The sequence below is a fragment of the Colletotrichum lupini genome, chromosome 1, assembly GCF_023278565.1.
Source record: "Colletotrichum lupini chromosome 1, complete sequence".
Taxonomy (NCBI): domain Eukaryota; kingdom Fungi; phylum Ascomycota; class Sordariomycetes; order Glomerellales; family Glomerellaceae; genus Colletotrichum; species Colletotrichum lupini.
The window spans coordinates 6,550,591-6,576,296 of record NC_064672.1 but is presented as its reverse complement, the minus strand read 5'-3'; the positions used below and the strand labels follow the sequence as shown (position 1 = coordinate 6,576,296).

The 25,706-nt window shown below is 44.0% G+C and overlaps 8 protein-coding genes and 1 non-coding gene across 9 annotated transcripts; 4 read left to right on the top strand and 5 right to left on the bottom strand.

Moving 5' to 3' along the window:
- Positions 1 to 5,428: 5,428 nt before the first annotated feature.
- CLUP02_01894 (aldehyde dehydrogenase) lies at positions 5,429 to 7,987 on the top strand (the record flags this gene model as incomplete). Its single annotated transcript, XM_049280930.1, has 8 exons — positions 5,429 to 5,632; positions 5,687 to 5,734; positions 5,824 to 6,086; positions 6,145 to 6,230; positions 6,298 to 6,638; positions 6,706 to 6,760; positions 6,813 to 7,607; positions 7,701 to 7,987. The coding sequence occupies 8 exons, from the start codon at positions 5,429 to 5,431 to the stop codon at positions 7,985 to 7,987; spliced, it is 2,079 nt and encodes a 692-aa protein (XP_049136887.1).
- A 145-nt stretch (positions 7,988 to 8,132) lies between these two features.
- CLUP02_01893 (NAD dependent epimerase/dehydratase) lies at positions 8,133 to 9,203 on the bottom strand (the record flags this gene model as incomplete). The annotated part of the gene is made up of 1 exon (XM_049280929.1): positions 8,133 to 9,203. The coding sequence occupies one exon, from the start codon at positions 9,201 to 9,203 to the stop codon at positions 8,133 to 8,135; it is 1,071 nt and encodes a 356-aa protein (XP_049136886.1).
- Positions 9,204 to 9,399: 196 nt separating this feature from the next.
- CLUP02_01892 (uncharacterized protein) lies at positions 9,400 to 11,202 on the top strand (the record flags this gene model as incomplete). The annotated part of the gene is made up of 7 exons (XM_049280928.1): positions 9,400 to 9,544; positions 9,694 to 9,784; positions 10,079 to 10,356; positions 10,530 to 10,643; positions 10,668 to 10,680; positions 10,788 to 10,915; positions 10,985 to 11,202. 7 exons carry the CDS (start codon positions 9,400 to 9,402, stop codon positions 11,200 to 11,202), a joined length of 987 nt encoding a protein of 328 aa, XP_049136885.1.
- On the bottom strand, positions 10,427 to 10,508 carry CLUP02_tRNA013. The gene has a single exon. It is a non-coding gene; the product is annotated as a tRNA-Arg (tRNA).
- A 2,502-nt stretch (positions 11,203 to 13,704) lies between the features above and the next one.
- Positions 13,705 to 14,261, top strand: CLUP02_01891 (uncharacterized protein; the record flags this gene model as incomplete). The annotated part of the gene is made up of 2 exons (XM_049280927.1): positions 13,705 to 13,933; positions 14,161 to 14,261. The coding sequence occupies 2 exons, from the start codon at positions 13,705 to 13,707 to the stop codon at positions 14,259 to 14,261; spliced, it is 330 nt and encodes a 109-aa protein (XP_049136884.1).
- A 2,308-nt stretch (positions 14,262 to 16,569) lies between these two features.
- CLUP02_01890 (uncharacterized protein) lies at positions 16,570 to 17,379 on the bottom strand (the record flags this gene model as incomplete). The annotated part of the gene is made up of 2 exons (XM_049280926.1): positions 16,570 to 16,905; positions 16,972 to 17,379. 2 exons carry the CDS (start codon positions 17,377 to 17,379, stop codon positions 16,570 to 16,572), a joined length of 744 nt encoding a protein of 247 aa, XP_049136883.1.
- A 1,945-nt stretch (positions 17,380 to 19,324) lies between these two features.
- On the top strand, positions 19,325 to 20,989 carry CLUP02_01889 (uncharacterized protein; the record flags this gene model as incomplete). Its single annotated transcript, XM_049280925.1, has 5 exons — positions 19,325 to 19,610; positions 19,664 to 19,731; positions 19,814 to 20,252; positions 20,312 to 20,388; positions 20,441 to 20,989. 5 exons carry the CDS (start codon positions 19,325 to 19,327, stop codon positions 20,987 to 20,989), a joined length of 1,419 nt encoding a protein of 472 aa, XP_049136882.1.
- Positions 20,990 to 21,303: 314 nt separating this feature from the next.
- CLUP02_01888 (major facilitator superfamily transporter) lies at positions 21,304 to 22,836 on the bottom strand (the record flags this gene model as incomplete). The annotated part of the gene is made up of 1 exon (XM_049280924.1): positions 21,304 to 22,836. The coding sequence occupies one exon, from the start codon at positions 22,834 to 22,836 to the stop codon at positions 21,304 to 21,306; it is 1,533 nt and encodes a 510-aa protein (XP_049136881.1).
- A 622-nt stretch (positions 22,837 to 23,458) lies between these two features.
- On the bottom strand, positions 23,459 to 25,643 carry CLUP02_01887 (major facilitator superfamily transporter; the record flags this gene model as incomplete). Its single annotated transcript, XM_049280923.1, has 12 exons — positions 23,459 to 23,486; positions 23,525 to 23,571; positions 23,629 to 24,006; positions 24,061 to 24,171; positions 24,227 to 24,410; positions 24,463 to 24,832; positions 24,889 to 25,037; positions 25,101 to 25,161; positions 25,212 to 25,308; positions 25,361 to 25,371; positions 25,438 to 25,515; positions 25,571 to 25,643. The coding sequence occupies 12 exons, from the start codon at positions 25,641 to 25,643 to the stop codon at positions 23,459 to 23,461; spliced, it is 1,587 nt and encodes a 528-aa protein (XP_049136880.1).
- Positions 25,644 to 25,706: the final 63 nt, after the last annotated feature.

Here is a 25,706-nt window from a genome sequence, read left to right as displayed (position 1 = left end):
ATTACGATATATAACGGAGCTAATAAAATAAACTACTTTATACCCCTACTAAACTATTTTTAAAACGTTTTTAAAAACACCGGCTTTATTAATATTCCCAAAAACTAATAAATACGAATTACTTTTAAACTAAGCTAAGAAAAGGAGGTCCTTAAGACGAAAAAGATTTACTATTTAGGAGTTAATAAAAAGGAAGTCGTCCGGAAATAACTAGATATACTTATTAACTAAGAACGACTATATTATATTATAAACTCGGTACCGTTTTTATTCTTAGTTTTTATAATATAGCGTAAAATTAATAAAAAATAAAAAGGCTATATAGTTATTAATATCCGCGGACTAAATAAGATCGTACTCTTAGATAGCTACTTAATACAATTATAAGACGATATCTTTAATATTATTAAAAATAAGTACTATATTACGGTTATAAACGTAAGTTCGTTTTATTATTAATAGTAAATATACCCCGAATCTCGTAACGCTTTTATAATTATTATACTTAACGAATAATATACTTTTAACTACGCTATAATAAGTTATAAAAACTCGAACGCCTACGTTTAATAATAAATAGACGCCCTTTTTATAAACGTCTTAGCCCGATTATATTATAACGATATTATTATTAGATCTAATACGTTAAAGGAGTATATTACTAACCTTAACGCCGTTTTTCGTTTATTATAATAAAAAAACATTAATATTAACTTATTAAAGACTTTTATAAGATTTCTAGGTACTACCGTTCTTAAATAATACGTTAACGCCTTTAGCTTATTTATTATAATAAAAAAGTTAAATACTTTTAAACGATTTAAATATCTAACGACCCTCCGTAACTTTAAGATATTTATTAGCCTCGTAGGGTACTTTTATAATAACGTCCTAGGATATATATCTATTATAAAACTACTAAAATAACTTAAAACGGATTTATTATAATAAAGGACTAAAAATAGTAAACGAATTACTAGTAAGGATCCCGGGCGCAAATAATAAACAAAATTAGTCCTAATTATAATTATTAATAAGGAATAGTACGTGTTTAAAAAAGTACGTAGCGACTTACTAAATAATATTAAGCTATATTACTACGACTTAATACGACCGCTATTTATTAATTTTAACGTAGTAGCGACGGGTATTAGTATTATAGCTTATTACGTTAAGCTAAAAGTATTATAAATAATTATAAATAACGAAGGGAAGCTAACTAAACCACTACTAAAGGGTATTATTTAACTAGTATTATACTTATTACGAACCCTATCCGAGCTTAAAAAAAGATATTAGCTAACGGAAATAAAAACACTAGGTTTTGTCTAGGTCCTAAAGAAATATAATTACTAGATCTCTATATTAAAACTTATTATAATAATTATTACTAATTATTCTATTATCGTAGGCCTATAATAATAATCGGATATTACTAATACTATAGCGAATAGTATTAATAATAAAAAACTAATTAGGGTAATAGAGTACGCTAGCTAATTTAATATTTAGGTTATATATAAGCTAAGTAAGGAATATATTATGCCGGACGCGCTATTTAAACTATTAGCCGACCTAGAATATAACGAGCTAAATTTAATAAATAGCGGCTTAAACGTTTTACTAAACAACGTACTAAACGATTAAGTAATATAAATATGGGCATAATTAGTTTTCTTAACTAATAATACCTATATTATATAAATTAGTCTACTACTAATACGTATAAATAATAACCGGTAACTAAAAGATAATATTATATTATTAGTAACGTAAAATAGTACTAGCACAATTCTTCTCGAAATAGTACTAAGTTTTAAAAAGAAAATCTAGTAGGGCTACGACATAGACCTAGTTTTTAAATCTATTATTAAAATAATCCGTAATAATATAATACTACTTAAAAAGAACCGCGCCGAATTACTATTTTTTTTATATAAGGGACTATTATAAAAAGTAACGTATAATATATACGACTAATTATATATCCTTTAAATATATTATACCGATATTTTTAAAACGGCCTATAGAGGAAACTATATAAGCTATAATAAAATAGTTATAATACTATCTAAATATTATATACTACGACTTATATAGAATTTAAAGCGCTATATCTAGGGTTACCTAACGTATTTAATAATAAAACTTAAAACATACCGATTATACAATAATATATAACTTATTATACCGTTACTATATCCCTATTATATAATTACTATCGATCTTATTTTAGGACTACCGACCTTAAGAAAAGGATACGATTATATCTTATTAATAACTAATAAGATATTTAAATAGATTAGTCTAATACCTAGATATAAAACGATAATAATAAAGTAATAGGCGACGTTACTAATAGACTTCTTATAGTATTATAACTAGGGACTACTAAAAGTAATCCTAAGTAATAGAGACCCTAAATTCCTTTTTATAATATAGAAATATATATAAGATAAGTACGGTAATAAACTTTTATACTTAATAACTTACTATCCCTAAACTAACGGCTAAAGTAAATAAATAAACTTTATACTTAAGTCGGCGCTACGAATATACTTTATATTACTAAAATCCCTAGACCGATAGCCTAATAGTATTCCCTAACTATAATTCGAGATTAATAATAATAAATTAGCGGTAATAACTAAGTTGCCTAACGAAATTATTTTAGGATTTACTCCTAATAATATTATTAATATAGTTATAAACGTAATAGATAAACTACTAACTAGACTAGAAATACGACTTAAGGTATACGACGCTATTATTATTATAGCTGTCTAGATAAAATTATACTACGACTAGAAGCGCCTTACTAAATTTTTTAAAGTTAAATAACGTATTATACTAAGACTATATTATAATTATAATATACTATAATTAACTACGCTAAAAAAGAAATATTTATAATAATATACTAGGCCTTTTACGATCCTCGAACGGGTTAGATAACTCGTATATAGGCTCGACTTACTTTAATATATAAAAATATACGATATCATCTTAGTTAACTACTTAGAACTAATACTACTACTTAATATTTATAAACGAGTACTACTAATACCGATAGTAATTTTACTTACTAATTTACTAAAGAAAATTATTAATATTTAATAAAATAAGAATAGATTATAGTTCTTATTATAATTAGAGGGACTAGGTAAATAATATAAATAGTAATTAGAACTTCCCTATAAAATTATCGTAACGAGGTATCTATTACTATAAGAGGAAGAATATTTAATTTAGCTAAATAATAATTCCTTTTTATAATAAAAGATAGTATTAACTATTCCTAATTTTAAGTACCTACCTAAAGCTAAAAATCGAACTTATTATTTAATCTCGACTTTATATTACTTATAGCTAGCTATTTAAACCTTATTTCTATTTACTTTAGCTATATCTTTTTCTTTCCCTCTATATACTTATACTAAAATAGTATAACTAAATAAAACTAATAATAGCCTTACTAACTTAGCTAGTTAAGTATATAATAAAAAAAGTACTAACTAAACGTTTATTAATAATCCTAATAATTTAATAACCCTTAATATCGATCGTACGAACGCTTCTAAATTATTATAATACTTATTAGCTATTAAAAATAAAAACGACGGACTACTTAAAGTAGGAAACGAAGATAACGGCTTAGTAAATAAAGAAGACCCCGGACTCGAGACTAGACGTAAGGGATTTGCTAGTTTATTTAGTATATATAACCTATTTATTATAAACCTACTTCCTAAAAGACTTAGAATATTTAATACCTAACTATCCATAACGCTAAATAATACTACTTAAAAAATCTAAAATTAAATAAACGAGAAACTACTATCCTAGCTAAAGAAGATAATAGCTTAAACCCTAATTACGATTAATAATAACTTATTATTTATAGAGTTAAAAGTTAAGAATAAAAAAGTTAATAATATAAAGTTATTATTAAATAACGATAACGATTTTTTAAAAATCGAAAAGGGGATTAGTAACGAGGAGTTTAATAAAAGAGAATCTAACGACGGTATTCTACTTAATAAGAAGCTATTAATAAAAAAAAAACATAAGACTAAAAAAATAAAAAATACGGGTAATAAGAAGCTAAAAGTAATAACTCTATAAAAAAATCCTTTTTAAAACGATTTATTAAAAAAAATACCCGTACTCTTAAAGCCGACTCTTAACGATCCCCTAATATAACTAATTAGAATTAATCTAAGTATATTTATTTTAAATAAAATAATACCTAAGTAGCACTACTTAACTCCTAAGCTAATATAATAAAGTTAGCTATATAAAAAGAATTATAATAGCCTATACTACGCTATAATATTCTTTAATAACGACTTAAATAATATTATCTTCTTAGAGTTTAATAAAATTTTAGTTATAATAACTCTTTACTAAACGCTTATAAATAGCTAAAAAAAAAGCGACTTATTATTATATCCTATATATAGAGCTTTATATAAAACTACTAAAAAAGAGGTAATGGCTAAGGAAATTATAATAATAATATATTTATATAGCCTTAACCTATTAAAAAATTAGTATAACTATTCTAACTAAATTAAGCTATTAAAATACCTTACTATTTATAATTCTATAGAACCTAAATACGATAATATACTAAATACGCTTCTTACTACTTATAAATAATAAAGGCTAGTACCTCGAACTACTAATACAACTCCCGGGCCTTAATACCTACTTTTAAAATAATTAAAGTAACCGCTAATTAAGAAAGAGAAGCCTAGGGATATAATTTTATAATATAATATAACCCTAATCTAAGATAATAATAAAGAATTTTATAAGTTTATATAAAAGATTACTATTAAAACGACGATAAATAATAAAGCGAGGATAATTCTTTTTTAATAAGAGATATAGAAAAGAGGATAATAAAAAGAAATAAACTATATAATAAAAATAACTAATATAACGATTCCTAATAACGAGTAGAAGATAATTTATAAAAAGGTACTCCGCAATCTCGATACTAAATTACGGGGATAACTTAGTAACTTATTATTAAAGTATTATATTATTAAGTATAATAATTATAACTACTATAGAATATTTTAAGTAATATATTTATAACGATTATAATAGTATTATATTATAATAACGTTATATTTAAAGGAAATAATTAGGGAATATAAGTAATAAGGACGTTATAAAATTTTAATTAGGGGGCAGGCTATTATATTATATAGTTATAGGCTATATATTATAACTAGTAGTAACTAGCTATAACTATATATAGGGGCTTCTGCCTATATTAAGGGCTTCTGCCTATATTACCTAGAAGAATCAACCACTACTTGACATATTATATTGACCCTACCTTTGCCCCCGGCAGACATCGTCTTTCAGTTGAAGCCATGAGCACTGAAAGATCCGTGCAGCCCCGCTGCGCTTCATGCCGTTCACCAGCGGCCCCTCTGTCGGCCGGCTCCGTTTCCCCTTGGTCGGCATCTTCCACCCTGCGTGCCTGCATCGCCAGAAGGTCCAGACATGCAATTTGTTCCATTTGGCACCGATTCCCATCTTGAACCTCTGCATACGATGTACGATTGTACCTTATCCAACGAGTCGAATGCACTCAGAGATGCTATGCGACTCTGTAGCTTATACTGTACGCATCAACGGGGATCGGTCGGCACGTGGCTCGTCATAGGTATACAACGCTCAATCCACGCTCCGCAACCAAGTCTACCTTACCTCGGTGAGGATGAAGCGATGCTCCCAACCCAAAGCTCACCTACGCTCACCTCTGCTCACCGATATTCACCGATATACACCGAAAATGATTAGATGACAGACAGGCATCCCAGCCCTCCGTCACCGAGAATGATTCATCAACACTCCGGCGCTGACAAACCCCCTCCACCAACCTCTGTCATCTATCCCCAGCCGTTCACACAACTCTTTTACCCCGATCCCCGGCAAATCCTTCCAAGATTATATTGCTTACCCCAGAGGATGCGGGCTGAGGAACGGGGAGAGTTGCTTATTGCAGGCCCCCCGCGGCTCCATCTTTGTCTATCTCAACTGCCGTCAAACCTAAATCCTCCGCCGTGTCAGCAGCCCGGCACCAAATCCGGAACGCCTAAGGCCGATTGACATCGCCGATAGCTCGAACCCCTCCCTTCTCCGCAGGAACATGGAGCAGCGTGGCATTTCGGCTGCGTTCCAGCTATACCGGCTGAGACAAGTTTTTGGTTCTTCGACGGTGCAATGACCGAGGTAGAGAGTAGATATAGCTTTGCCGACACGTCGATTCTTAAGCTGGCATATCTGCCTCTTCAGAACTCTCCGCAGCCATGGGATACCTGCTTGATTCGACAGCGGATAACATGAAGTTCTACAACGTCATCAACGGCGAGCGCCGTGGGAGCGATAACCACCACCAATGCACAGATCCCCGCACCGAGGAACCGCTCTGGGATGCTCCCCTTGCCACGACGCAGGATCTCGAGGAAGCCGTTGCAGCCGCTCAGAAGGCCCTCAAGACTTGGTCCAAGACTACGATCGAAGAGAGATCCAACCTCTTGCGCAAGATTGTGGAGGTTTATACCATCCACAAGGATGAGCTGAAAGAAATCGTCATGAAAGAGACGGGGAAATCGGTAATACCATAACCTTTATCATGAAATCAATCCAATGATGAAGATACTGATGATTCGTGGCGTTTAGAGTCTCATGGCCGACATCGAAATCACAAATACTTGCAATCAAACCTCGTACTATTGTATGCCTGCACTGTTCTCTTGAGTTGACTCGCTCATACTTACAATTAACAGCAAATGTTCACCTCGAAGATGAAGTCACTTTCGAGGACGACAACATCAAGATCGTCGCCACTCACCAACCACTGGGTATCGTGGGGGCTATCTGTCCTTGGAACTTCCCTCTCATCTTGTCAAACATCAAAGTGGCATCCTCGCTCATCACCGGCAACTGCATCATCGTCAAACCCTCGCCCTTCACTCCGTATTCTGTCATGAAATCCATCGAGCTGCTCATCGACGTCTTTCCTCCCGGTGTCGTACAGGTAGTCAACGGCGGCGTCGACTTGGGTATCGCAATGACCTTGCATCCAGGCATCGCCAAGATCAGCTTCACCGGGACAATTGCCACAGGAAAGAGCGTCATGGCGAGCTGCGCAAAGACGCTCAAGCGCTTGACCTTGGAGCTAGCGGGCAACGACGCGGCGATCGTGACTGACGACATTGACATTGCAAAGGTGGCAGGACAGGTCGCGCAAGGATGCTTCTTCAACGCCGGGCAGATGTGCGTCGCAACGAAGCGAGTTTACGTCCACGATTCGGTGTATGAAAAATTCCTGGATGCCTTCAAGAGCGCAGTTGCCGAGAAATACGTCATCACCAAGGATGCCCACGCACCCAGTTTGTTCGGCCCCGTCTCGAACAAGATGCAGTATAATGTTGTCAAGGATATTTATGACCACTACAAGAAGAATGGCTTCAATATGATTGCTGCGGACCATCCCGAAGACTCCAAAGGCTTCTGGATACCCCCGACCATTGTCACAAAGCCTCCTGATGACTCTATCTTGGTCAAGGAAGAACAATTTGGTGAGCCGGCTAATCTTTTCCCGAATATCTTGAGCTAGATACCGCCTCTCTCTGCTCTCACGCACAAGCCAACCATGCCGACTATGCCACCAGGCCCGATAGTACCCATCTTATCTTGGACAGAGGAAGACGAGTTGTTCCAGCGAGTCAACCTGGCCAACGCTGGTCTCGGGTCGTCTGTCTACTGCCGCGATCTAGGCCGTGCCGAGAGCCTCGCCCGGAGGGTGGAGGCGGGAACAGTCGCTATCAACCTCCCCGAGATACCGCACCACGGAGGTTACTTCTCCGGCATGAAGGACAGCGGCCATGGGGGCGAGATGGGCAAACACGGCCTTCATTCATACTGTTACACGCAGAGTCTGCAATTCGGCAAGAGTTGATCAACCCGACAAGATGGCAAACAAGCGTTCCAGAAGACTTATTACATGCTACTTTAAGCGTGTTACTGTAGCCAGAGACTTGTACCAATAGTCTAGTCTCGCTAAGACGTAGTACATACAAATGGACCCAATATTTTCACACCGCTCAAGCAGTCTTTGCGCGATTCTCAAGCTCGACGAATTGCACCGCAGTATCCCCAATGGTATCCTCCAACTTCCTATACTCCATCCCAAGAACCTTCTCCGCCAACGACGCATCAACCCCAAACATGCCCTCCGCCAGCGCCGTCTTGGCCGGGTCCCCCTTTGGTATCCGCCCTTCCCACTGCGGCAGCTTCTCCCTCAAAATATTCGCCAGTCGCTGGTTCGACACGCCCCCGGGACTCACCAGAAACCTCTTCCCGCCCGCCTCGGGCGTCGTCGCTGCCAGCAGGTGCGCGCGCGCGACGTCCCGCACGTCGACGTACAGGTGCAGCATCTCAGGCGGGACCGGCGATTCCTTGGTAAGTGACGGCCCGCAGAAGTTCTGGTAGAGCATGTGGTTGCTCTCGTTCAGGTTCTGCGGGGATGCCGTCGCCGAGACGTCGTAGAGGGGTCCGTAGACGATGGGCGGGCAGATTGTGACGAGCTCGAAGGCGGGTTTCGGTTCGGAGGAGAGGAAGGCCCAGGCTGCCTTTTCTGCGAATTTCTTGCTGGCGACGTAGGGTATCGCGGGGTGCGTCGATGCCTCTGCGTCTTCCCTCGATACGCCGAGCCAGTCCTTCTCGCTGTAAATCTTGGGCGGGTCGGAGATGGGGGGCTTGGTGATCTCGATCACGGCGGCCATGGAGCTCGTGACGATGACTCTCTTCACGGTCGGCGCCTTGCGCACCACGCCCTGTAGGATCTCGGTCGTGCCCTTGACGGCTGGGTCGAGGAAGTCGGCGTTAGAGTTGCCCTTGCGGAAGTTGAAGGGCGAGGCCGTGTGGAGGACGACGTCAAAGGGCGCATGGTCCGAGACGAGGACGGTATCAAAGGCGCCCGGGGCGGCGATGTCGGGCACCAGGGCGAAGTCGAGCTGCGTGGAGGGGTAGGAGGCGAAGGTCTTGTGGAGCTGGTCGGCGGAGGACTGGGAGCGGACGACGGCGCGAACGGAGTGGCCTGCTGCGAGAAACTGGGCGAGGATGTGTTGGGCTATGAAGCCGTTGGCGCCGGTAAGGAGGACGCGGAGAGGCATGTTGGGGAGGCTTGTTGTGATGATGACTATTTACTCTTGGTATTGGCGTTTGGGATCTAGCAACCACCCTCCGGCTTCAGTGTGATTGTAGAGCTTCATTCTGAGCTTCTTTATAATAGCGTTCGCAGCGCTGCCGGAACAGTTCCGACCCCTCCGATGACATGTGGAAACTTGCCATCACAGCAAGCATAGCTCCATGACTCGCAGCAGCTTTCCACCTTCCTCCTCTCGTATCTTCCCTCCCAAGGCCACCATACCTTACCTCGTACAAAAGGTGACCGAAAAGATTATGGAACTTTCCGACCAAAGCGACACCTTGGTCTTGACGTACCCGACTATCGGTACCAGTTGAAGAATTTGCTGCGGTACGGTCAGGCTCGTCGGAGAAAACGGTGTTTATTAAACTTTGGGATAAGAAGTGCGATTGCAACTTTGACCGGGGGTCCGGGGCATAGTTAGGCGGCATAGGCCACAGCCTACGGTAAACAAGAGCTATCCGAAGACCGCGCCGGTGGGAGGGGTAATTGGTACACGAGGCAAGCTTCAACTGCCGAGGTGATGCAGACATCGCAGAGTGCTCCGTGAGTTTCACCGTCTCGGGTGGTTGAAGAAGCAGTACGTACGTCTTCCGAATTGACTGCCGGCTTTGTTTTTTAGAGTTCCAAGGGGCCTAAACCATCGGCCGTGGAAAGGCTTGCCGTATCTGGGAACGAATTGCACGTATCAACCAATGGTATTATCGCAACATCCCACTATCTGATTAGTATTTAGAAAAGGTCAAATTATTGCGTAAGTGGGCATCATATGTAGGAGATGCTTATCTGGTTGGATTCTACCTTAGGCAACCCATGGCAACTCCAGCATCGATTGATTAGCATTACACAGGAGCCAGATTACATCCGACAGATACTCTCTCGGCTCGGGGCCTGTTTGCACGAATGTATAAGACAAGGTAGGCCGGGACGTTTCCGGTCGCCCTTGCAAGTCGAACGGAACCCCCACGTTCCCTACCGACCGTATGAACGTGTCCCCGTAACCCCCGCCTCCGCACCGGGCCGATGTACGGACTACTCCAAAAACTACCAGCCAATCCCGGCCAGAACCTCAACAATCTGCCCCGAAAAGGACCCATTTTGCCGGGCCCGCCGCCCCCGTCCACAAGCGCAAAAAAAAAAAAAAAAAAAAAAAAAAGACGGAAATACCGCATCGGAAATCAAAAATATTGACCAGCCTGGGGGTCGAACCCAGAATCTCCTGATAACTGATGAGTCGTAGTCAGACGCCTTGCCATTGGGCCAACCGGCCATGATTGATTGGATACTCCAGAGGATGTTGACCGTTTGAGCCGGAATTGTGTTAATAGTCCCTTCCAAGATCATAGCCACTCCAACGGCGGCAACTTGAGCAGCGCAGCCGCATTAGAGGACGCCGACCATCACAGTGACCGATGACTGTACGAGCTAGTGATTATGGCCCAGTGATTCGTCGTGAGCACATCGAGACTTTCTCAATCAGCGGCTACAATTGAAAGAACCCAAGGACTTGGCCAATTGAGACTTTGACGCAGCTGACTTATGATTATAGCACCCAGCGGTCTTTGACCCTTTCGGCGGCCGAGTCCAGCCTTGATGTCTTGATGTGCTCATGGATCATGGCCCTGATTCCTGAATCGATGAGGTACATAGCCACACCAGAGTTACCGTCGGTGCAAGGTGCTTGTTCCTAAGCTCTAGATGACAAGTAAATGTTGGGCTGCCGGACTTGTTGCTGAACCTCTCCAGCTCAGGGTTTTGTCGGGCGTCATCGAGATGAGCCACTAATGCAGCAGGTGCCATTAGGAGTCATCGAAACATCACCACCCAAAAGAATTAAGGTAAGACTCATTTATTCTGGACTTACCTGTACCATATTCGTTCCCGGGTACGATTATCGATTCGTTGACGATGGTATGAATGACACTGCATTCTCCTCAATACCCGTCTTCGTAGCGACTTTCTAATCTTGGCTTCTCTCATTTCCTTAAGTCGACCCACCCCCTTTTGGCCACCCCCCCCTTTTGGCCACCCCATCAAAACATAGTATTAAAACATCGCCACTAACTACACTTAATTAATTAACTATCTTCTACTACTATAATAATATAGTTATTATTCTCCCTAGGTAATTCGACCCCTACGAGTCGACTAAGACTAACTAAATAGTTACTAAAGTCCTCCTAAACTCTCTATATATCCTAGATATTTACGAACCTAGTATTTAAGTTTATTAATATACTCTTCTTTTTTTACGGCCTTAATTAGTTAATTTTAGCTTTTAGAACTCGAATATAATACTAAAATATTACTAAATAGTAAGCTTACTTACTAAATACCTTTTTTACTTTTTTAAATAATAGTTATTAAGTATTATAATCTAAACTAAGCTTTATAAATAACTTTAACTAATCGCAGAGCTCGTTAGCCTTTTTAAATATTAATTAGTTAATAATAAACGCCGCTAATACCTAGTTAATAGCTTTTTTAGTATTACTAGTTACTTACTTAGCATTTACGGTCTTTTTAATTAATATAACTAAGTTAAGTAGGACTATTAGATTAGTAAGTAGTCTAGCTATACTAGGGGAATATAGTCTAGTTACTTTTTACTTACTTTATATATTTAACGACGTTAAACTAACTAAACGAGCTTTTTAATAATAGCTTAAGAAGTACCGCTTTTTAATAATAATAGAATTATCTATTATATCCTCCTTACTAAGCTCCTTCTTATACTTAGACTTAATAAGTTTAAAAATAGTTATATTTAATAGCTAGAGGATATAAGAAGTATATAATAATAAAAATAGTAAGTAAACGTTATTTCTATAGTATTCCTATATAAATTCTATCGTTATATAACTCTTATAACTATTTAGAACTAATAATCGAGGCTTATTAAATATATTAAGCCCCTTAAGAGGGGGGGTCTTAGTCTATAATAAGAATACTATTTTTAACTACTTAAGGGCAGTTTTATTAGTCGTTTAGCTATTATTTATTACTATGAACTCCTAACTAGTATAAGGGTTAAGTTTAAATAGAAACTACTACTACTATACCGACTTTCCCTTATATATAATTAATAGTTTAATAGCTCGACTATTAATAAAGATATACTCGATTATAAATACCTAAGTACGCGAACTAAGCTCTTTTTTTTATATTATTATAATCTCTATTTTACTTAAAACTAAGCTATTAAATCCCTTACCCTCTAGGATATTAGTCTTATTTATATTATACTTATTAGCTTATTTAATATTATTAATCTTTAATATATTAAGTAATCTAAACTATAACTTAATTATATTAGTAATAGCCCTATTTAGACGCCTCGAATCGATAGTACGACTTCTCTAGACCTTAATTAATAAGTTCCTCCTTAAAAAAGCGTCTATTTATCTCTTTTTAAAAGGATTTATATCCCCCTAGGATCTTAAAACTCGCTTAGCGAATTTTATAAGCTATTTATAAATTAGTATAACGCTTAGATTATATTAAATACGAACTTATTAAGCTAGTTAGTTTTCTTATTATAAAAGAAGCCTCTAGAGATTTACGAATACTATTACCCTCGTTTAGTAGCCTCTTTTATAATTACGAAGAGTTAACTTTAGAACTCCGAACTTAATCGAGGCCTAATTAACTAAAAAACCTCTTTTAATAGCCTCAAGAGCCCGAATAACTTTATTTTTAGTATATAAGACTATTATATATTAATAAATAAGTATATAAAAAAGAATTATATTTAGACGATTTTTATAATTATTATAGTAGTTTGAAAATCGTGGGTAGGGTCTTAATACGGTGGCTGGGATGGAGAAATGGGGTGGCCAAAAGGGGGGGGGTGGCCAAAAGTGGGTGGGTCGACTTACTTGGCAGACTTGTTGCCGTAGAAAGGGATTTGCGCTGCAAATTACCTATTCTCTGTAGAAGCGGTAAGAAAACAACAGACGGTTGCACTTGAAGAAGCAGTTTCACAAGAGAGTCATGCAACTTTAGCGAGAGCAATCGTTCTTTGTGGTTGGTTCAAGCTCCCTCGGTCATGTAGATCGTCATGCTATTAATATATGTAAGTTTATGACTTAGTCATGTCACTTCACGATTGCGCTGCGAAATCCATTTGTAACTCGCTAAGGTAGTGGGGCTGGTAATCAATCTGTGCCAGCGATCACGACTTCGCCATAGCTAAACGGCTATTTCGGGAATCTGGTAGTTGGAGACCGTCCCGCGTTTGGAAATAGGAACCCGTCAACTCTATATAATAGACAAGTTGTCAACTCCATTGATTGCCATTAGTTCATCCCATCGGCTCGTGACCTTACTATCTTACACTTTTACCAAGCAAAACGTTGTTTACACTTCACACTCCCCAGGCCTTGAACCTCTGAACGAATAACCTCAATTTGAGTTCATCCTTGTCACGCCTACACCTGGTCAAGAGCTAATTTAGTGAACAATAGATGGCTCGCTTCATCTTCGCTCTTGCTGCACTTTGCGCTGCGACGGTCCAAGCTCATCCCCAGGCTAGAGGCAATTGCGGATTTGCCTTCACCGCTTCTGGAGGAGGACAAGCTGGCGGATGTGTCGGCGCTGGCGACACTGGAGGTGTTTCGATTCCCCAGGGACCGTATGTGCAGTTCGCCATGGGTAGGGACTGTAAAGTCAGCGTCACCAATGGCCCAATCGAGGGTTTGTCTGTTCAGTCTACGGGAGCGTGTTGAGCAACATTAAACCGAAGTAAAACTCGTCGACGGTGTTCAGGCTTGCTAGGTATGCATCAAAACCAGTCGGGTTTAGTCGACCCAATTTCTTCAGGATGATGTAAGAAGCTTTCTAATTGCAATGAACAGTGTTGGGGTGGACATGGTAGGCTTGCGTAGTTGCGATATGCGAACATCACATTTGTACAATAGCAGCGAGGTTCGGGGTGGCTTTTGCTCTTGGAGATGAAATCCCGTGGAAAAGAAGATTGAAAGCACTGATGGCGGAGACTCAAGGTGACCAAGTCTTATACTGATCATGTGTTCAATACAAACATGCCAGCTTTACAGTTTTGGTGCTTCCCAGTTCCAATTCAATCTAGTAGGCCCGCTCTAAATTATGCGATAGATCTGATGATTCCACAGAACTACATTACGATGTCTCCATGGGGTAATTATATCACCAACTAGGTGAGTCTCTTTCTGATACCGCCAGGTCAGTGAAGGTATTATCTGTCCATCCTAGATTGGCTGCTTTAAAAGTCGATCGAGATAGTATGTGTTCTCCAATCGGTACATACCTGGCTTATCAGTTACCACGGCCTCAGATTCATGATTACATATCACCTCGTTTAATCCCCCCTGTCGCGGTTTCTTTCCCGAGATACCATCCATATGGAAACATCAGATCTTCTCCCAAGATATTCATGACAGCCCAGCCTAAAGAGTAAATTGCTGCTTGGCAACTTTTAGGCTAACGCAGAGAAATTTGAGGCTCTCATATAGAAAAATCAACACAGTAGTGCTAGAAATTGCCTTTCCTGATGTTGTTAGCGGGTGGGTTGCTACGTAAAAAACCACAAGGTAGGAGCGTAGTCCTCCAGGCGTGGAGAAAAGCGTAGGGCGAGGATATCCTGCCAGCAGCTCCCGCTATTCTGCCCCCAAGTGTGGCTGCGGCCGCCACACGACCGCCGGTCTTGGGTATATACGTAAGCTAGGCTTTGCGTAGTTAGCATTCGAGTGGGTTAGGCTAATTAGAGGCTGTTAATTAACTTAAATTATTTTAGTAAAAAGTACGGTAATCGACGCGTTAGCCTAAGTTAACGTATTAGCCTAAGTCGACGATTCTATTAAATTAGCCTAATTACCTAGCTACTTAATTAACTTACTTAAAAAGCTAGTAGCGGCCTGCTAGCGGTAGTTTATAAACGAGGTCGAGGATTTATAACGCTTATTTAGGTAGGTTAACTCTACGAGGCGTTATTACTTTTAATTATAACTACTATTTCGTAAATAGCCTCGTTAAGTACTACTCTAGCCTCGGGTAGGGTAAAGAAGCGCTAGTCGTAAAGTAGGTAGTCGTACTTTATATAACCGTATTTATCGTAATTAACGGCGCTAATAAATAAAAAGATCGTTAACTTTGCGATTATTCCCTTCTTCCGGTATATTAACGTTAGGAATAGCTTTAATTAACGGCGGCGGTAGCGGTAGCGGTAGCGACGGCGAGGTCGACGAAGTGGTAGTTAGAGGTAAGTGTAGTAGGTAGGTAAGTAGGTAGGTGGGCAGCTGGGCTCCGGGCTCGGAGGCAGCGGAGGTCAAGCCACAGCCTGGGGGCAGAATAGCGGGAGCTGCTGGCAGGATATCCTCGCCCAAAGCGTATCCCGCCTATGTGTACCACACCTTTCGCTTCGCAGCTTCATGACAAAGGGACTGCTCTTCGTTGGTATTCGAAAGATGAAACGGTTCCATTTATATGGATGTATCTACTGTTTTCAAGTCCAGTAGTTTTCGAAGAGACAGGGAACTCCCAGCACAAACTAACATGCAATAGTGCCAGTAGACGCATTTGTTCCGCTACGGCAGTTTGAATTAGCCAGTAACTTGTTTCCACGCCCGTGACAACTATCTGGATTATCTGGATAGAGAAACTCGTATTATTTGGAGATGTTGGCGGCTAAGGAGCGTCTTCACCTACAGCACGCTACCCGATCGCTCATCGAAGAGGTTCCGCCTTTCAGGTCAACCGTCGAACCTTCAAGGATCCTTGTGGGGTTCGGTGTTTGGTAGGCGAGAAAATCTGCTCTCAGCACCACCCTAGCATGGGCATGGCTTGTTGGTTCTCCCGGCTCCCACCCAAAACCAGACGAAAGCCATTATTTCCGATGTCTGTCTCCTGACAGTTTGACAGGCGTCATGTGGAGATGGCCACCAACAGAGAGAGGACCACGATTCATTGACGAACGATCTGGGGACACGAACGGTTCATGGTGGCACGATAGAATTTTCGGGCCGTTACGATCGAGAACGTCTTCAGATGGTAGAAAAGCTGCCATTCCCCTTGCCTCAACGTGGCCAGCTAGGTTAGTGACTCGCCAGTTCGCCAAGTCTCTTTGACACTGTTGCTCCGTCCAACCATGGGGTAGACACACCACTGTGCCCGCTGTCGAAGTCGCGTCGCAAATAAAACAGGCCCACTGAAGGGATTTGACAGCGTTACATCAATTCTTTGGAGGTATTATTCGAATTACTTGGCTCATTTAGATCTGCGCTTTCCGCACGCCGCCACGCCGCTATCACGAAACCACAAAACTCTTCGTTTCACACCCCGACACGCCGCGGCACTTAGTTGCCCGGATACCATCTGCTGAGAATAGAGGTCACATTTGCCGGCCTGCTAAGGTGAGCACAGTGGCCGCTAGGCTCGGTCTCCGTCTTGGAGCCGGCAGGCAGGACGGCGGACATGCCCTGCTGGTAGCTGAGAGGCAGTGCGTTGTCAAGAGTGGCATAGAGGTAGGCGCAGTCGATGCCGTTGCTCCAAGGCTCGTAGCCCGAGGCGTTGGTGAAGGCGCCAAGAGCGGTCCAGGTCATCTCGGACGCCCACTTCTCCTGCTCAGAGGCGGGAAGGTCGTTGAAGCCGACCTCGGGGAGCAAAGTGGCGTTGCCAACAACACGGTCCCCCTATAATGCATGTTAGTATGATTACCGTTTCGTAACCGACGGGAACTGGGGTATTGGGTTACATACCTCGACAATCATCCAAGGAAGAGGCTCGCCGCCGAGAAGGTCGAGCAAGCTGGAACCCTTGGGGAGCATGAAAGCACTGGCGTAGACGATGCTCACAACACCACCAGAAGCACCAGCAGCGGAGCGAGTGGCAACGTCGTAGCCCTCAACAGCGTTGCTGGCCACGACACCACCGTAGGAGTGGGAGTAGATGACGACCTCCTTGCCATCGGAAACAAGTTTGTCCAGCTCGGTGCGCACGGCGGCAACATCGTCGGAGAGGGATGCCAGGGGCGTGGTGGTACCGCCGACGGTGGGGAGAGCTACAATGGAGGTGTTGAAGTCGGAGCCGGCCAGCTCGGTAGCGAAAGGCTGGAAAGCGGAGGGCAGCTGCCAAGCGCCGGGGACAATAAGAATTGAGGGCTTCATTGTGTAATGGGAATGTGACGTGACAACCAGAGAACCACGAGTGATGCGATCTTGGATCTTTCAGAGATTGACGAGATGAGGATAAGAGCAGAGATGAGCGAGGGATGCGTGCAGACTTGGATCGAGGTGGACTCTAAAAAGGAATGTGTAGCCTGCCTGGCAGTAACGACAAGAAGCAGGTGATGAGCAGAGGCAGGTGGCCTTTCTAAAGTACTACTTCGTATCTGCTATAGATATCAAGGCATGAATATACATCCTCAGCAAGCAATATCCCCGAAATGACAGCGGCCAAAAGCGATGAACGACGCGTGACAGCGGGATGAGCGCCGGGTAGTCTGTCGGATATTGCCATGAGGTCTTGAGTCCTTGAGGTCCGCTAGAGAGGTTTACGCGGTCCTCCGAAGTTATCCACAAACGGCCCAACGTTGGCGGTGGGTTGCTCCAGTTGTGAAAAGGGGTTCGAAGGGGGGGCAACTTGAGGGGGTCATGACGGAACAGGTTATGGCGCAAGTGAACACCCGGTTCGATCGAGCGGAGACAAAATGACGAGAGGGGCTCGGTACCTTACAGGCTTGCAGCTTGAAGAATGCATATGGCAGGATCTTCTTTTGTGTACGGAGTAGCATGTGCTGCGCCGTTGTTCTGCATTGTTCAGCATTTCTTTTTCTTTTGAGGTTCAGGCATCTCGCTAAGTAGTTTGCTTTAGTCTCCGAGGCCTTTTGCAACCATCTTCTCCATGTTACCTCGGCAGTCGAGGACTCGGGGGCTTGGGGCAAGCTTCGTATTATATCTCTTGTCGTTTTCAACTTGCCCCTCATACCCAAAGAAACGCAATCCCTCATGTCAATGTTCCACTTAGTATTTGACGATAATGACGCACAGGAAGGAATCGTGGTCCACCGCAAGAAGTTGAGTACAAGTTACAGGGTTGTTGACTCAATGTGGCCCCCATCCGCGTCTTCAAAAGCTCTCTTCCGGGAGCTGTACAGAGGCCACAATTGCCGTGGTTTTGGCGTTGATCTGTCGATGTCAACCCTGTGCATGCAAGGATGCGCCCGGACGTCAAGGGGCATGGCATGCGGGCCCTAGTTGCTAGAGGCGGGTCTAGAAGAGGGGATCTCCCCCGAACTAGTCGACTAGCGTGGGATCAGTTCCAACGGTTTTTCGAGTTTGGATGCGAGACCCCATAACGAGAGCCGTGCGCCGGAAGCATTCTTCCTAATCCGAGTCTATCGGACGTTGGCAACGATGTTTCCTAGTGTCTGTAGCGTGCTGCGGGCCGGCTTGTGTAGGCCCAAGACGGAGAAAGAAGAAAGACGAGACTAGGACTGGAACAATTTATACTCCTAGCCTCCTTACGATATCACACCCTGTCCATAGTCCACAGATGTCTGGACAACCCTCATGGGGTTCCTCCTCGAAACTGACAAAGATTGACAAACCCGACAACTCCTCGGGACTTGGCCGGGTGCTCGCTCCCCTTTTCGTTGCTTCTTTCGGTTGCAGTTCCACCTATTGTCTCTCTCTGGGCCCCTACCCGAGGTAGCAGTTGCAATGGGGGCAGATTGACATGTCAAACATGACAAGTCAAAACAGAAGTGATTGACAGTTTGGGAATGCAACAGTGGTTCGGGAAAAACGAACGGGTCCAAGAGCCCGAAACCCACGGCCGTGATAGACGACGACGGGGTTGTCGCACGTGTTTTTGCTTTTTCTCTCCTGCTAGATTTTGTGTAAGCAAAGCCCGCGGCAACGAAGGCATCTGGCATTCCCCAAAAAATGTTCAGGATAAAATGATTCCCCATCCCCACGTGGTGTGGCCGGTGTCGTCGACCCCCCTTGCGTCCGTTTACTCGGTAACCCCCCTCCACTCACCATCGACGACGACCCGTTTTCTATAGACCGCTGTTCAACGAGAGCCCGCGTGGCCATCAAGCCACCCGCCATGGCAGCCACTATGGTGACATACCCGTACAACGATCCGACTATCGACCAACCCCAGAGGGACTATCTGAAGAAGCTGGCCGACTTCGCTGAAGATCAAAACCTGTCCGAGGATCTCCGTCCATATGTACGAGCGATTACGATCGCCTTCACTGTCTTTGCTGCGTTTGTGGTCGGGTTAAGGTTTACGGCCCGTCACCTGCAGGGTGCGAGATACCTCAAAGATGACTACACGATGTTGTTCGCTCTAGTGATATTGATTGGAAACATGATCATGAATCTCATCCGTAAGTTGCATTGGAAGATGAGAGTACGAAGACATACTAACATTCTCGCCAAGTGGTTGATGCTGGTATCGGACTGCATTCAGGTCGCCTTACACTAGAACAGCTGCAGTTTCTCGACAAGGTATGCATCAGCGTTCTCTAGCGCTGTGCAATTTCGCTTTACCATCCAGCTCATGAGGACTAAGCTAACATTATTTCTGTAGACCATGATCGGTGCCGAGATTCTGTACGTCAACGGAGTCAACGTATACAAAATAGCGCTGCTTTTGCTGTACCTGCGCATCTTTCCAATGCGGGAAGTCCGCAAGGGAGCATGGATATGTGGCAGTTTGACATCGCTCTGGACGCTTGCTTGCGTCGTCGCCGCCTCGATACAGTGTCTTCCCCTGAATACGCTATGGGAACCGTGGAAGCCCGGTACTTGCATCAACCTCTTCTTGACGCAACTTGCCATCGCTGTGCCGAGCATCATTGTCGACATTGCGATTCTCTATCTTCCGATACCCCACGTGTTGAAACTCCAGATGAATAGAGCTCAACGGATCCTGGTCCTCTTTACTTTCCTGCTGGGAAGCTATGTCGTGTTCTGTAGTGTCTACCGCTTCAGAATTTTCTTGCTATACACGAAAAACGATGTTCCTTGTAAGTCTCTTGACGCGGATGAACTCTCTGACTATTTCGTGCTAACTCAACAATAATAGACTCATTGGCCCAAGGCCTGGCCTGGAACATCATTGAAATCAGCAGTGGTATCGTGTCTGCATGCTTGCCGACTCTTGTAAGTCTAGCAATGACAACGTTGATGATAACATGACTGATTAAGTGCACAGGGTCCAATCGTACGTGTACTCTGGAAGGGTCTCCTTGAATCCGCTCAACGAAGTGGTCTGGATAAGTACGCCCAGTCGTCCTCCAACAAGAAGTCGACAGGAAGGTCAGCAGGCATGACCATCGGCGGCGGACGATCCGGAAACGCCTCTCATGCAAGGGATGGCTCGAAAGACTGGTCCAAGCTTCCCGAAGCCAACGCCAAACCGAACTTTCGGGAGGAGTCCAAGTACGGCATCGGCCTTCGCACAATGGGTGGAGGCGACGATGACCGTAGCTCTCGTAGCTCAAATGACGTCGAGCTGATGCCTCAGAGCACGGTCAGCGTAACCGTGCGGAGCCCAGCCAGGGACAACTTTCCCGAGCATGAAGCGGGTGTGAGTGCGCGAGAGCACTACCACGGGAAGAAGATCTCTAAAGAAAGCAACTCTGGGTATCCTCACTCAGATAACAGGATATGGCAGCATCGCGAGGTTGAGATAACGACGGAGCCGGTAGAACCGGAGTCTGTCTTGCCGGATTTTAACAGGAAAAGGAAGTCGGGGATATGACGAGACGGATGCTGGCGGAATACCCATATGAATGATCGTCTGTAAATAACCTGTAATAGTATCTAGTATAATTATGCTGATGGAGAAAAAGCTTTACATCTTTCAGACCAAGGCCTCGACGAGATGTTCAAAGTGATTCGGTTGTGGAAATGCATGTGAGTGAGCCACGAATAGGGTTCTTCATGATGTACAAAATTTCAAGTGTTGCCTCAAAGAGCAGCTTCTGTTTTGACTTCTCTGCGCATATGATTCTACGATAAGCAGAATGCTGCAAAGATACATCAACATGAAGTTAGTACCGTAACGTAGTCTATCTAAGATGACTCAGCCTGCTCTTGTTCCCTGGCCTTCTTCAAATCCTCCGGCCCATAGAGGTTCCTCACGGCGAAAATCAGCCCAGCTGCGAGTGCAACCATCAGAACCCAGATGGCATAACCGCCTAGGGCCTGAGTGTTAGCACCTATGGCAAATAGGGTGGTGAATGAGGCCGGAGAAAATGCCCTGATGACGCTTGCTCCGGTAAGAGCCAAAGCGTTCAGCGTTCCCAGAACACGAGGGCTGGGCGAGATATCGTTCAACGACAATTGTATGGCAGTGAAGCTCATGCTCACGCCGCAGCCGATAGTGAGAGCAATGGGCATGAAGACCCAGAAGAACGTGACCCAGGCCGGATTGTGTACACCGAGCTTAAGGACGACGTTGCCGAGAGGGCAGATGAGGAAGAACCAAGGGTACGCATAGGCGCAGGCACGCAGCACACCGTTCGTGCCTATGCGATGTTGCAGTGGCGGGAAGATGATGAGAAGCCATGAGACTTGGGCGATACCGTTGACGGACATCATAACGGAGATTTGCAGAGGGGTGAAGCCGTAGCCACCAAGCTCGACTGGGGTGAACCAAAAGACGGGGACGACGGCCGTGTAGGACAATGCGAGGAGCATGAGGTAACCGTACACGAAGAGGACATTGGAAGCGCCTGGCGACTTGACGATCTGTTTGATGGAGCCCTTGTCCTTCTTGGGCGGTGCTGCTGCATCGTCGTTGCTGCTGTGCTTCTCCTTGACCAGTGTTTCCTCGACAAACAGTATGCTAGTGATGGTCGCCGTCAAACCAATGAAGCCAACGCAGAAGCTGGATAGTGCGTAAGGGTAGTCGAAAAAGAATTGAGCTTTGAAAACGCTCGGGTACTGATGCGCCGGATCGGCGAGGGCCCCGCCGAGAAGGGGCCCGAAGAAGATTCCTAGGTTACCGCTCAGAGCAAACCAACTAAAGGCCCTGGCTTGCGTCTTTTGAGTAACGTGCTCGGCAATCATGGTGCGCATCGTGACAAGAGATCCGCCAAACACGCCTGCCAGGCATCGGAAGAGGATCATCTGCCAAATGGTCTGTGCCATGCCGAAAATGGATGTGGCGATGGTAACACCGCAGAGGGAGAAGACGAGGACGGGTTTGCGGCCGATCCGATCAGAGAGTCTGCCCCAGAAGATCATGACGACGGCCTGGGTCAGGGAGAAGAGCGACTCGATGAGACCGCTGTAGAAACCGACGTCCGCTTTGGCGAGGTGGCCGTTCTCTTCGGCCATCTGGCTGATGTACGGAAAGATGCAGAAGAAGGCCATGGGCTCTACAAGTCGCGCGTAGCATAGCCAAAAGACTTGCCATACCGGCAATGGCTTATCATCGTCGTCCGGAGTCTCGTTCTCTTGGGATGGCTCATTAAGTGTTGTGGCCTTGGAGACATCGGGGTCAGCAGTCGGAGCGATATCGCCGGCGATGAGCAATGGAGTAGTCTCCGTCGCGTCGTGACTGAAGGTGTCGCCGGTTGCCGGCCTCTGGTTCGGCGCCATCTTGATGGCGCAAGAATGTGCGGTTGTATTCGTATGGTTTAACACAATTACCCTAGAAGACGGAGGTCCCCCGGTTTGACCGGTCCTTTCTGAGAGCTTGTGTTTTAGGCACAGGCGACGTGACGAAGTCGCTTGCGAAGTAATTAAGTGTATGTAAGCAAAGTGAGATGAAACGCAATTGACATTGTTAATAATTTGAGAGCGCGTCACCTCCGTCTTATGTCAGACCGCCGCCATTTTCAGCCTTCCTAATCAGGTTAGGCTACCTAACCCAAGTACCGCCCCAACTCTCAACAAACAATTCAATAGCTGTATTTAAGCATACTGAAGGATGCGATTTTTTGTGTTACACAATTGCATTTGTGCAACGAGATGCCAATTCTTCCGCTTGTCATTGATACAAAGAAGACTGAACAACTCGCCTGTTCATTCAGGGTTTCCGTCTGCTACATCCTCGGATTCGCTCATTTTCTCCTCTCGTCATAGTACAGATGGCTGTGACAGCCATTATTATATCCAGAATGCCGCCTTCCGCTGGCTGAACATATCTACCTCAAAGCACTTGTCTGTTCTTGAAATCTCGCGAGAATTTTAATTATCAAATAGATCCATTCTGTGCAGCTCAGTCCTGCAGATCGATCTTCTTCTCGCTAGTCCATGTCAGACTTGTCTGCAAAAACAAGTACACCGAAGACTAAAGTCATCCGGTGAATCCTTTGCCGCTGGAATATGCATCTACGAGCTATTGCGCTCATTTATCACCTCCAAAATATTTCAGACTTTCTGGCTCACAGGCTGAGTGGCCACAATTTCTTCCCCTTTGCCTGTATACCGGTGAGCCGGGCTATCTCCGTCGGGCCTATCGGAATCAGATCCAATGACTGAGGAGCCTTCCGCGGCAGCTCCTTCGGTCGCAAGCCTCATCTCCAGGTCAGGATGCTTGTGCTTCCATCTCTTCATGTACCATGTGCCAAACATGAGAAAAGCCCACATTGCGACTTCGAATACTGTAGCTGCGGGATACCCGTGGGGATAGCGCGGAGCTTCGACGGTTGGGAAGGTGAAGAGAGGGATCCAAATCTGTCCACAGAATCCGAGGGTCATCATCGAAGAGATGATAAGACCTCTTTCACCGTAATTCTCTTTGAGTGTAGAGTTCAACCAGGAATACTAGGCCGATTTTGTTAGATAGGTGAATCTAGCATGGTGTACAAGGCGACATACCAAGATCGGGGATGCCATTCCAGAGAAACCTCCGAAATAGAATGCGAGGAATTTGAGGATGTCGGGGACGTTCCATATCGACAGGACTATGCAAGAGAAGAGCACAAATGACTATGAGTAATCAGCGCTGATCCTTGTGTCAACATTGATAAGATGGGATTCCTACCGCCTGGAAAGACCAAAGGCCCCTCAAACTCAAACAACCCGCTAATGTAGTTCCCAGCCAGGAAGACAATGCCCGCAGAAGGTCGATGAAAGTCGGCAAAATATTCACCAATTCAACAGAGTATCCAGCAGCCTTTAGCCACAAAGCCATGTAGCCTGTCCAGTAGTGTGCTTGGCACAAGAAGCTGTAATGTGTTAGAGAAACATCTGCTTTTGAAGAGGTTCCGAGACACTAACATGTAACAAGGAACGCAAATCCACCACATCGGTCTGGAGAGCGTATACTTGAACGTCTTCCACGTAATGCCCTCCTGCTCAACCGTTGGCATCCGCTTGACAGCGAGGGCGTGCTCCTCCGCAGAGAAGTACCACCTCTTGGGTGAAGTTGGAAGGCCAGGCCAAAACGCGAAACCCAGGAAGGAGATGGGTAGAGTGATGATACCCTGGACAATGAAGAGCCATCGCCACCCTGCACGTCCAAAAACGCCGTTGAGGTTTCGATACGCCGCAGCCTGCAAGTAGCCAGAGAACATGGAGCCTAAGGAGTTACCCATGAACCATACTCCGGCTCGCTTGAAGAGCTCTTCGTTCTTGAACCAACTGCCCACTACTTTTTTTTAGTACTTCGTCGAGGAGACATTGAGTTTCCACAAGCATCCTTACGAATGAGATGAGTGCCACCGAATGAGGAAGCTTCGAGAAAACCTGTAATGGCGCGAAGGATGTACAGATGCCAGCTATGCTTGATTGTGGACTGAGAAAAGGCGATGACTGCCCAGATGATCTGGAGGGAAGGCAACAGAAAAGGTGCACTGCATAATCTTGATCAGCAACTTGCTACCTCTCCTGAACAAATATCTAAATGTGAGACTTACATCTTTGCCTTCGTTTGCAGAGTCATGAGCGGGATTTGGCCAATGACGTACGCGGTGTTGTCTAAGATGGTCAGTGGTGTTTGTGACATGAGTGTCTGAAACTTTGCTTACAAGCGACGACATAGTAGTTCAACTCGTTGCCGTGAGAATCAAGATCCTCGCGCATGCCTGATACATATGCGTTGGTGACATTTTGCTGCCCAAGGAACTACTGACGGTTAGCTCATAACTCCGGGGTTGCGAGTAAAAGATTCCCTTACTCTGCAAAAGACTAAGAGTAGTGACAGTAATAATTAGTTTGGTTTGTCTTCAAACAAATAAAGAGACCTTGACTTACAAGACAAACTTCCAAAGACCAGAATCGCGAGATCGAGTTTTCGCAAAAGTTTTCGCTCCTCTGCAGGATAGTGGGAGGCTGTTCAATGACCGTGAGTGACTTCCTTGTGTAAGATACACGGTCGAATACTTACGGTACCAGTCAAATACTGACAATATCACTGCCCCTATCTTGTTCCCCTTCACCTTTTGACCGAATGACCCCATCTTCAGCTGGTTCTACCGAAATCTCGTCTGCGATGCACGTGCAAGTGTCAGAATCGGCACTGA